The sequence below is a fragment of the Oncorhynchus gorbuscha genome, linkage group LG10 (assembly GCF_021184085.1).
Source record: "Oncorhynchus gorbuscha isolate QuinsamMale2020 ecotype Even-year linkage group LG10, OgorEven_v1.0, whole genome shotgun sequence".
NCBI lineage: Eukaryota > Metazoa > Chordata > Actinopteri > Salmoniformes > Salmonidae > Oncorhynchus > Oncorhynchus gorbuscha.
Window position 1 is genome coordinate 19770261 of NC_060182.1, and position 12306 is coordinate 19782566.

Below are 12306 nucleotides of genomic sequence, written 5' to 3' on the forward strand. Positions count from 1 at the left end.
CAAGGTAATGGACTGGTGCTGAAGTCAATGACAGTGTGACATGTCACAGTTATTAACAGGTGTTAGTCTTGCCACCATGGGTCCCGTGGGACCTTTTTATCAGTGTAGTGGGAATGTGAGCTGACGAAGGCAGTTGATGCTATCTGTAATGGATATAGTGCTCCCAACCCAACCTTACTTCCATCCAGACAAGGCGTTATCTTGACATCCAGCGAAGACCTGTCCCAGACCTGTCCAAGGCAAGAGAGACATTTGATGAGATCCACTCAGTTCATATTGTTATGAAGGAGCAGCTCAACTGGTGTCTGCGGTTTCCTTGTACAAGACAAGCAACAAAGAATAGCACCTGTAACGTCTCTCCTTCTACTCTTTTAGGTTGCTACTGAGCACAGACGTCAGTCGGTTCAACATCCATTCTGATTTACATTTGTTAAGTTGTTAACTAACGTGAATTCAACGTGTAATCAACAAAACATTTCACCATGTCATTGGATTTATGTTAAAAGTTGTGTGAAAAAAAAACAAGATTCCTTACGTTGATGACAATCAGTTTTCCACGTTGCTTCAGTGTCATTTCATTACATTTTATGGTTGAAATGACGGGGAAACAACATTGATTCAACCATTTTTTTGCCCCGTGGGTTTTAGCCTGAGTGATCACAAAACAGACCTAAACTTGAATGCCCATCTTTTCTGGGGACCATCACAATCAAATCCAAGTCAAATAAATCAACAATCTAATAATGCGTAGCAGGACAAAAAGATAAGAAACCTTTTTTTTCTGTAGAGAAAATCTGTGAAACAACACAGAAAATGTTTTCCTTTTTCTTGGTTTTCCCCTTAGGTGATAGTTTTACAGGCAGTCATGTGTTAATGATCGCACAGCTACACAGGAGGGAGACACAGTTGGTGAGCAATGAGCATAGCTATGTCTACAGATCTATCTTACAGCACTTCATCATGTGTTTGTTTGGCTTGGCTTTTCTCCAGAAATAATGGATAGATCGCAAAGATTTACTGTATGTGATCTAGAAAAGAAATAAAAACGTTGAACCATACTGAAGAACAGGTGTATGACTGTAATTGTACAATGTTTCAATGAGCAGATAGAACATACTGTAGGCTGGACTATTATCAAATGCGCCACAGAAATGTTTACACCATGTCTTGGTTACAAACCCCTGCCTTGCAACCCGAGTTTGATTGAATTTAGGCCAGAGGTAATGGAACTGTGGAAGATAAAACCATCCTCAACAGTTGAACCAGAATGATACTCTTTACCTACCACCATCCCTATCTACTGAATGGGATTGAACACACGCCAAATACTATCAGAAATGTTTAAAAACATATTTCCTAATGACCAGCTTACAGCTTACAGGGTTACATAACATCATCAGGCGCTGAGTGATCACGCTCATGTTTATGTTCAGTATGAGGATAGAGGCACACTGGCTCTGGCTCAAATGGTGCTCTACTGGTCAAGAGTACTGTACTATATGTGTCTTTTTGGAACACAAATACTTTATCAATGGCGACATATAGCTATAATTCACCTTGTAAGAGACTACGATTAAGCAGGTGGGTGGTGGTGACGTATGGTGGATCCCGTATGGTGGGGTTGGAAGGCAGATTTAGTGGACAAGCCTGGGGATGTTTGAAGTACGAGATGACCCTAGATGTGAGCCGAGGCATCGAAATTCTCCTCAGTTATTCCTATTCAGCGCTCAGAATACTGATTGAGGAACCCTGGTTTCCCTGGCAACAAGGCCTCCTCTAATATAGCAACCAGCGCACGTGTCAGAAGTAGTTTTTTTTCTTCTTCTAATTCCAACCACCCCTACTTTACTCCGGTCTTTTCAAACGGTTACATGCCTGTGTTGTAAAAGGGGTCCAGCTATAGACCTCATCTCTCAGACCTCTCCCCCTCATCTCTCAGGTCCCTCACCCTCATCTCCCAGGATCCTCCTCCTCACATAGCAGGTCCCTTCCCCTAATATATCAGGCCCCTCCCCCTAATATATCAGGCCCCTCCCGCTCATCGCTCAGGCCCCTCATCTCTCAGGTCCCTCTCATCACCTGCTTATGTTTAAGTGACACGTGATATTCTGGAATTCCCCTGATTGTCTATGCAATTAAAATATGGGTCAAAAGGGAAATAAAAGCACAATGGGCTATGCCATCATTTTAGTTGAACTAATGTGCAATGTTTTATCTTAAAATTGATGTGTAATCTGTTGATGCTTTGGATAACAGTAACGTCAACAGAACTGAGGGAAAACAGTGCTTGGCAGGCGGGGGCGAAGGACACTGTGCACCGTTCATATGTTCATTGTGTTTCAGTTTTGGCCCAAAGTGTGTTGTCAGTCGTTTGGACGCTATCCTCTCTGTGGTAAACAGAAAAAAAGCTTCTGCTTCCTTCCTGTCTTAGGCCTGGAAGTGACGTTTGTAACTACTGAGAGGGGCCTGAGAAATGAGGTGGGAACTGACAGATGAAGTCTGCGGTTATAATCTATTGGAGATGTTCACTCTTCCTCCAAGGCATTCCCCTCTGCTTTGAACATGTTTTATGAGCAGCAGAAATCCCTTTCTATACACCTCTAATCAGCTGGTTTGGCGTGCCGTTCTGTAAAATGTCAAGCAGGCAAACACCCCAGGACAAAGAAGTAATTGAGGTTAAGTTGGAAAATCACATTGCTGGAGCCTATTATCTACTAAATAGAGGCCTGAAGCCATGATTATTGTCATTACTGTCGTTGTGTTCCCCGTCGGTGCCCCAAATGCCATCACTCACTTCCTGGGGCCAGTCATTGCTTGGGGACAACAGTAAATGATTTTCAGTGTTGAACATTTGCACAGAGATGTCTTTAGGCCAGCTAATTGCCATGTAAGATTGTACAATATTGTGCAATGTGGTGCAGACCAGATTCCTTGCTTGTGGAGTTGAAAATGTGAGCTTAAAAGAAGATAAAACCATTGGAAAGGAACCTTTTACCATAAATATCTACACAGTGCCATCTGTTGGCTGGCTTCAGCAGTATACTAAACTCCTTAATAAAATGTATGCATCATCTGATGAGATTAGATCGGAGCAGGAATAATTTGTGTTACCAATTCATAGGACAAATGTTTAGCATTAAATTTGGTTATGTAACCCTACTCCTTAAATGCACTACTTTTGACATCACAGACTACAGGTTGTGGCAGTGGCAGTTGGATGGGGACCAGCCTAGGAGTGCATCATCTAGGGACTCGCTTCTATGCTGCCTGGCTAACTGTGTTTTATACTGTACCACTAGACACATACACAGATAGATGTCCTCTCCCCCCACTCAGTCAGTCATGAGAGGAGAGAGAAAGGATGAGTCTGGATGTCCTCTCCACCACTCAGTCAGTCATGAGAGGAGAGAGAAAGGGTGAGTCTGGATGTCCTCTCCACCACTCAGTCAGTCATGAGAGGAGAGAGAAAGGGTGAGTCTGGATGTCCTCTCCACCACTCAGTCAGTCATGAGAGGAGAGAGAAAGGGTGAGTCTGCATATTCTAGTCTGAAGCAACTCACAATGGGACTGAGAGACCCTAAAGAGTTATCTCATCCATTTCATTCATGTTCTATTTCAAGCCATATTCCAGTCACAACCTGCATGATTTTCTTCACAGTATCACTTCAAAAGGGACTGGGCAAGAGAATGCAGACACTAAGTGATATTTCGACAAGCATTCCCTTGGTTGTCAACTTCAGAAATATAAACTCCTTAGAGGAGGAACAGACAACTGCAGTAATGGAGTGCTATAGCCTGATCTATCCAGCCCCTGATCTTTCCAGTCAGAAATGCTTACATTCTGACAGGCCAATGTAATGGCCCATTATACACTGAACACAAATATAAACACAACATGCATCAATTTCAAAGATTTTACTGAGTTACAGACAGTTCATATAAACATCTGGTGGTCACAGATACCTTAAAAAAAGTTGGGGGCATGGATCAGAAAACCAGTCAGTATGTGGTGTACCCACCATTTGCTTCATGCAGCGCGACACATCTTCTTCACATAGAGTTGATCAGGCTGTTGATTGTGGCCTGTAGAATGTTGTCCCATTCCTCTTCACTTGCTGTGCGAAGTTGCTGGATATTGTCAGGAACTGGAACACGCTGTCGTACACGTCGAGCCAGAGCATCCCAAACATGTCTGGTGAGAATATAGGCCATGGAAGAAGTGGTACATTTTCAGCTTCCAGGAATTGTGTACAGATCCTTGCAACATGGGGCCGTGCGTTATCATGCTGAAACATGAGGTGATAGCCGCGGATGAATAGAACGACAATGGGTCTCAGGATCTCGTCACGGAATCACTGTGCATTCAAATTTCCATCGACAAATGCAATTGTGTTCTTTGTCCGTAGCTTATGCCTACCCATACCATAACCCCAACTCTACCTTGGGGCACTCTGTTCACAACGTTGACATCAGCAAAGCGCTCTGCCACACAACGCCATACACACTGTCTGCCATCTGCCTGGTACAGTTGAAACTAGAGTTAATCTGTGAAGAGCACACTTCTCCAGCGAGCCAGTGGCCATTGAAGGTGAGCATTTGCCCACTGATGTCGGTTACGACGCCAAACTGCAGTCAGGTCAAGACCCAGATGAGGATGACGAGCACACAAATAAGCTTACTTGTGATGATTTCTGACAGTTTGTGCAAACCCATAGTTCCATCAGCTGTCCTGGTGGCTGGTCTCAGATGATTCTGCAGGTGAAGAAGCTGGATGTGGGAGGTCCTGGGCTGGCGTGGTTACACGCGGTCTGGGGCTGTGAGGCCAGTTGGGCGTACTGCCAAATTATCTAAAACGACGCTGGAGGCGACTTATGGTAGAGAAATCAACATTAAATTATCTGGCAACAGCTCCGGTGGACATTCCTGCAGTCAGCATGCCAATTGCATATTCCCTCAACACTTGAAACATCTGTGGCATTGTGTTGTGTGGCGAAACTGCACATTTTAGAGTGGCATTTTATTGTCCCCCAGCACAAGGTGCCCCTATGCCCCTGTGTTATGATCATGCAGGATATGCATATAATTGGTAACATTGGAAAGAAAACACTTTGAAGTTTGTAGAAATGTTAAAATAATGAAGGAGAATATAACACAAAATATATGATAGGAGAAAATCCAAAGAAAAAACAACCAGAATTATTTTTTTGAGAGAGAGACCATCCTCTTAGAAATGCAAGAGAAAGGTCATATCGTAAATTATCTCCCTTGATGCAATTCCCACGGCACCTGCAAAAATCAGTTTCATATTGAACATACTTATTTCTGAAATAAATATTGTAGTTTGATTACATTTGAGGCTATCTGAGGAGTAAATAGAAACATATTTTGACTTGTTGAAACAAAGTTTAGGGGCAGATTTTCGGATTCCTTTCTCTGCAAGTTGAACGAGTGGATTACTCAATCGATGGTGCCAACTAAACTTACTTTTTGGGATATAAAGAAGGATTTCATCTAACAAAACGACACTACATGTTACAGCTGGGACCCTTTGGATGACAAATCAGAGGAAGATTTTCAAAGAGAGAATATTTCATCTTTATATGTGAATGTCTGAAACCTGTGCCGGTGGAAAAATATTTTGATATGGGGCGCCGTCCTCAAACAATCACATGGCATGTTTTCGCTGTAATAGCTACTGTAAATTGGACAGTGAAGTTAGATTAAGAATTGAAGCTTTCAGCCGATATAAGACACTTCTATACCTAAATGTTTAAAATCCATAATATTTATTAGAATGTTTCACTGAAAGTTGTCCCGCTAGAGGGACACCGATCCTTATTAATCAGCTTCTTGATATGCTACACTTGTCAGGTGGATGGATTATCTTGGCAAAGGAGAAATGCTCAATAACAGGGATGAAAACAAATTTGTGCACAACATTTTCGAGAAATACGCTTTTTGAACGTATAGAACATTTCTGGAATCTTTTATTTCAGCTCATGAAACATGGGAGCAAACACTTACATGTTGCGCTTATATTTTTGTTCAGTGTATTTTGAATGAGAAGAGATACACAGATCCAATGGCTTTGAGTATGTGCTGGATGTCAAAGTACATGTTTACCAGCAAGAAAGAAAGACCGTAAGGTAATCGAGGGTCATTGGGGTCATCATATTATGAGAGATGGCTAAAAAGGGAAAAACAACAACCACATCAGCATGAGATAATAAAAGTAGATAAGTGAGTGGACTGGAAGACGTTTCTTTAGATGCACACAAGGTGAGTTGAATTTCGAAGTGGCCAACAAGCTTGTGTGTGCCTCAAATATCGTCTGAGTAATGATTAACAATGGGTAAATACAGACACTGTGTGTGCATGTTTGTACATATGTGTGCGTGTGCGTGGTTAACCCCCAGTGATATGACCATAGCACAGATATGTGCTGGTGAGAGGAGAGGCACTCTCCTGGATGCTGTTTCTGCTATTACAGTATATGTGGTGGGTAAAGTCATGAACCCTCAAGAGGAACACTGGATGGTCACTCTGCAGGGTGTGTTCTACCAAGCCCTGGGTATAGTGTGCATCCCCTGTAAGTATACCTATAGAACTCACTGCTGCTGGGTATCTAATGCTGCCTTAAACAGGATGAGTACAATAACTAGGGGAGTAGTAGTAAAATGTGTTAATTTGCTCGGCACACATTTATCAGAATATACATGTTATATTTTCCACAAATTAACTAGTAAAATCTGATGTATACTGCATTTAAAGGATAATGGATATAATGAATCTTATATATATGGCTATAGTAACATTAAGAGAAGGCTGGTATAAGCTTGGTTTATGCTTTGCATGAATGATTATATGCTTCATTTGTTTCCAATGTTTCCAATGAAACCCTAATAATACCAAAACCTCCTCCAGCCAACATTGTTACCTTCCTCATCTTCTGGAGTCCAGCGCCTTCTACCTGACGATCATCTATGTATTTAAAAAAAATATTTTTAACCTTTATTTAACTCGGCAAATTCTTATTGACAATGATGGCCTACCGGGGAACAGTGGGTTAACTGCCTTGTTCAGAGGCAGAACGACAGATTTTTACCTTGTCAGCTCGGGGATTCGATCCAGCAACCTTTCGGTTACTGGCTGAACGCTCTAACCACCTGCCGCCCCAAACCAGCGACCTATGGAATTGCCGCCCCAAACCAGCAACCTAATATCTGTAGCTGAAGTTAAATAAGCTACATTATTGAGGGTGATGTCACCACGGACATTTGTTATGGATACTGCTGTAATGGTGTCCTCACATTCTTTACCCACATGCAAAAGGCATTTAAAACATGTTAGCTACTGTTTAAAAAATAGTATTAAATGTGCTTATATTTATTTTTCAAATGGGCTATAATATTGTTTTTCTTTTAAAACCACACATTTTGGATGGATATTACAATACATTTGACATTTAAATGGATTAGTAAAGGAAGTAAATTATATTTCATTTATTAATTTAATCTGACAATATTGTCTAATGCAGTGTAAACGTCTGACCCCCGTAAAGCCTTTGATCAAATCAAATCAAATCAAATCAAATCAAATTTATTTATATAGCCCTTCGTACATCAGCTGATATCTCAAAGTGCTGTACAGAAACCCAGCCTAAAACCCCAAACAGCAAACAATGCAGGTGTAAAAGCACGGTGGCTAGGAAAAACTCCCTAGAAAGGCCAAAACCTAGGAAGAAACCTAGAGAGGAACCGGGCTATGTGGGGTGGCCAGTCCTCTTCTGGCTGTGCCGGGTAGAGATTATAACAGAACATGACCAAGATGTTCAAATGTTCATAAATGACCAGCATGGTCAAATAATAATAAGGCAGAACAGTTGAAACTGGAGCAGCAGCACAGTCAGGTGGACTGGGGACAGCAAGGAGCCATCATGTCAGGTAGTCCTGGGGCACGGTCCTAGGGCTCAGGTCCTCCGAGAGAGAGAAAGAAAGAGAGAATTAGAGAGAGCATATGTGGGGTGGCCAGTCCTCTTCTGGCTGTGCCGGGTGGAGATTATAACAGAACGTGGCCAAGATGTTCAAATGTTCATAAATGACCAGCATGGTTGAATAATAGTAAGGCAGAACAGTTGAAACTGGAGCAGGAGCATGGCCAGGTGGACTGGGGACAGCAAGGAGTCCTCATGTCAGGTAGTCCTGGGACATGGTCCTAGGGCCCAGGCCAGTTGAAACTGGAGCAGCAGCATGGCCAGGTGGACTGGGGACAGCAAGGAGTCATCATGTCAGGTAGTCCTGGGGCATGGTTCTAGGGCTCAGGTCCTCCGAGAGAGAGAAAGAAAGAGAGAAGGAGAGAATTAGAGAACGCACACTTAGATTTACACAGGACACCGAATAGGACAGGAGAAGTACTCCAGATAAACAAACTGTGTACATATGTGACTTGATAGAACCAGTGACTCCATTACAGAAGTATGTGATTGTAGGTTTTGCTGCAACTCTTGACCACTGTACTTTCCCATTATTGATGTCTTCAAAACATGCCAATATATGACAGGCTTACTGCTTAGCTATTGATTTTGTGGTGTACCAACAGTTACAAAACAAGCATTTCTAACAACTCAGACGTTGTCAGAGACAAGTTATTGCATTCTGTCTGTCACTATGGAATTGTTTGTGGACACTGACATTTGAGTCATTCAGCTGAAAATCTCTTCAAAGCAGACGTCATATACTGTATGTATGGAAAAATCTAATAGCTTCTTATCAGTATAATACCCTTTTTTAAGGTACAATAATACGGCAAATTTATTTAAAGTTTCCCTGATTTTGAGGCTACAGAGAGAACAATGTTAGCCTGGATGCAAGACTGACTTTCTCAGCCTGGTAACTCTGGTATAGAAACTGTTTGGCATTGTTTCATTAATGAGTGCTGTTTCTACGGAACACAGCCTATTTTAATGATTGGGTCACCTTTTCATCAGTAACCATGGTCAATGTCAGGCATTGCTAACTCCAGTCATAGACTCAGAGGATGATGATTGGACAGGTCATATTCTAATTGAGTGGCATATTCTAACTGAACAGACATCTCAGGCTGGCATCTAGGCTAGCACAATGTACCATTAATGACAACATAAATTTAGCTAATCCTGGAGTAAACTTTATTTCATGATAGACAATTTGTAAACAAGTTGTTAACACAGCTATACATACTTGTTGATGAAATGTTGAGGTTCTATTATTTCTTCTTTTCAGGCTTCTGAACTTTGTCTAGACCCTGGATGTACTTGCGGGGAATTTGGTACTTATCGGAAAAATAAAGTGGGGGAAAGCCTTAGAAATTATGCACATAAACACCTGTTAAATCAAGAGTTGGTATTAAGACAGTCTTGTCATGTGGTTACCAATAGGAAATGTTTGCGAACCTACAGTAGCAGCAGTTGGCCGACTTGCTGAACCCGGTTTCCTTGTATCTGGACTAGGACACGGTCCTTTGAGCCAGGGACGGAGTTCAGGGCTGAGCTGGCGTGGACTCTGTGCTGCAGGGCTAACGATACGGCCATGGGGTCCACACCATACACCTCCAGGTTCTTTATCATGGTCACCTACAGAGTAGGGAGGAACAGATATTTTATTAATCACAAAGATTGAGGAGTGCTGATTTAAAACAAGAAAGATTGTAAAGATGTTGTCATGGCTATACCGTCTTGTTGGAGTTCCTGAAGGCCACAGAGATGTCTATGGGCTCAATGTGGCCCTCCTTTACTACGGGTGGCTGGCCAGGGAGGACCAGCTGGTGGCAGTGCTGCATTTTGTCTAGCGTCCTGTGGACACAAGATGACGCTGTGATGCATCATGACTTTACATTATACATTTGAGTCATTTAGCTCTTATCCAGTAGTGAGTGCATACATTTTTCGCACTGGTCACATTGAAGCTTTTCTTGTGGCTCGTGATGGCCGAACGCCCTATTAAGACACTTTATGTTGGTGTTCCCTTTAATTTGGCAGTTACAGTGCATTCAGAAAGCATTCAGACCCCTTGACTTTTTCCACATTTTGTTACGTTACAGCCTTATTCTAAACAAATGTTTGTACCCCCTCAATCAACACACAATACCCCGTAATGACAAAGCAAAAACAGTTTTTTAGAAATTATTGCAAATTTATTTAAAAAAAAATACAAATATCACATTTACATAAGTATTCAGACCCTTTACTCAGTACTTGTTGAAACACTTTGGCAGATTACCGCCTTGAGTATTCTTGGGTATGATGCTACAACCTTGGCACACCTGTATTGGCAGAGTTTCTCCCATTCTTTTCTGCAGATCCTCTTAAGCTCTGTCAGGTTGGATAAGGAGCGTTGCTGCACAGCTATTTTCAGGTCTCTCCAAAGATGTTTGATCGGGTTCAAGTCCGGGCTCTGGCTGGGCCACTCAAGGACATTCAGAGACTAGTCCCAAAGCCACTCCTGTGTTGTCTTGACTGTGCGCTTAGGGTCGTTGTCCTGTTTGAATGGTCGCCCCAGTTGTCCTCAAGAACTATAATATAATAATAATATATATATAATAATATTTGAATGCCATTTGAACCTTTTATCGCCCCAGTCTGAGGTCCTGGGCAGGTTTTCATCAAGAACTCTCTGTACTTCGCTCCATTCATCTTTCCCTTGATCCTGGCTAGTCTCCCAGTCCCTGCCGCTGAATAACATCCCTACAATTGAGGCTGCCACCACCATGCTTCACCATAGGGATGGTGCCCGGGTTCCTCCAGACGTGACGCTTGGCATTCAGGCCAAAGAGTTCAATCTTGGTTTCATCAGACCAGAGAATCATGTTTTTCATGGTCTGAGAGTGGTTTAGGTGCTTTTTGGCAAACTCAAAGCGGGCTGTCATGTGCCTCTTACTGAGGAGTGGCTTCCATCTGGCCACTCTACCGTAAAGGCCTGACTAGTGGAATGCTGCAGAGATGGTTGTCCTTCTTGAAGGTTCTCCCATCTCCACAGAGGAACTCTAGAGCTCTGTCAGAGTGACCATCGGGTTCTTGGTCAACTCCCTGACTAATGCCCTTCTCCTCCGATTGCTCAGTTTGGCTGGATGGCCAGCTCTAGGAAGAGTCTTGGTGGTTCCAAACATCTTCCATTTAAGAATGATGGAGGCCGCTGTGTTCTTGGACCTTCAATGCTGCAGAAATGTTTTGGTACCCTTCCCCAGATGAGTGACTTGACACAATCCTGTCTTGGAGCTCTATGAACAATTCCTTCAACCTCATGGCTTGGTTTTTGCTCTGACCTGCACTATCAACTGTGGGGCCTTATATAGACAGGTGTGGGCCTTTCCAAATCATGTCCAATCACTTGAATTTACCTCAGGTGGACTCCAATCAAGTTGTAGAAACATCATGGATGATCAGAGGAACCAGGATGCACCTGAGCTCAATTTCGAATCTCATAGCAAAGGGTTTGAATACTTATGTAAATACATTTTTATATATTTGAAACATTTAGAAAAACCTGTTTTTGCTTTGTCATTACGGGGTTTTGCGTGTAGATTGATGAGTACTATTTTTTATTTAATCCATTTTAAAATAAGGCTGTAATGTAACATGTGGAAAAAGTCAAGGGGTCTGAATACTTTCCGAATGCACTGTACCTGTATCATAATAACTGCCAATCTCTCCTCTCACTTGTTCTCCATTTGAGCCATAATAGTTACCTTGTGGTAGTGATGCACAGGTTGACTCATAACCTGCAGTCCCCATGGTTATATCCTCAAGGTCATGAAATATTTTGTGGGTGAAGGGCGGGTGGCAGCCAGGTTGAATAAAGAGCAAACAATATATATAAAAAAATCCATATATGTATACTTATTGTGCAGTATATATATATATATATACAGTGCCTTGCAAAAGTATTCGGCCCACTTGAACTTTGCGACCTTTCGCCACATTTCAGGCTTCAAACATAAAGATATAAAACTATTTTTTTTGTGAAGAATCAACAACAAGTGGGACACAATCATGAAGTGGAACGACATTTATTGGATATTTCAAACTTTTTTACAAATCAAAAACTGAAAAATTGGGCGTGCAAAAAATGGCCAACTCTACTGAATGTTCTGGCATTCAGGTCCTAAGAGTCACTTTCTGACCAGAAAATATCGTGTGTAATTGTTGCCTATTCTTTGGGTGCTAATATGTGTCGGTTTTTTTTCTCCATTAAAACGTCGGAGCTCCAGTCGGCCGCACACAACACACCTCGTCGTCGCTCAACTCCATTGTAAATCCTTGAGTTTAATGTG

The 12306-nt window shown here is 42.1% G+C and overlaps 1 protein-coding gene across 1 annotated transcript; it reads right to left on the reverse strand.

The window, feature by feature from the left end:
* Positions 1 to 9121: 9121 nt before the first annotated feature.
* On the reverse strand, positions 9122 to 11853 carry LOC124045653 (eukaryotic translation initiation factor 2D-like). The gene is made up of 3 exons (XM_046365114.1): positions 11722 to 11853; positions 9709 to 9829; positions 9122 to 9610 (listed from the first exon to the last, which is right to left on the reverse strand). The coding sequence occupies exons 2-3, from the start codon at positions 9814 to 9816 to the stop codon at positions 9431 to 9433; spliced, it is 288 nt and encodes a 95-aa protein (XP_046221070.1). The 5' UTR covers positions 9817 to 9829; positions 11722 to 11853; the 3' UTR covers positions 9122 to 9430.
* Between the last annotated feature and the right edge of the window lie 453 nt (positions 11854 to 12306).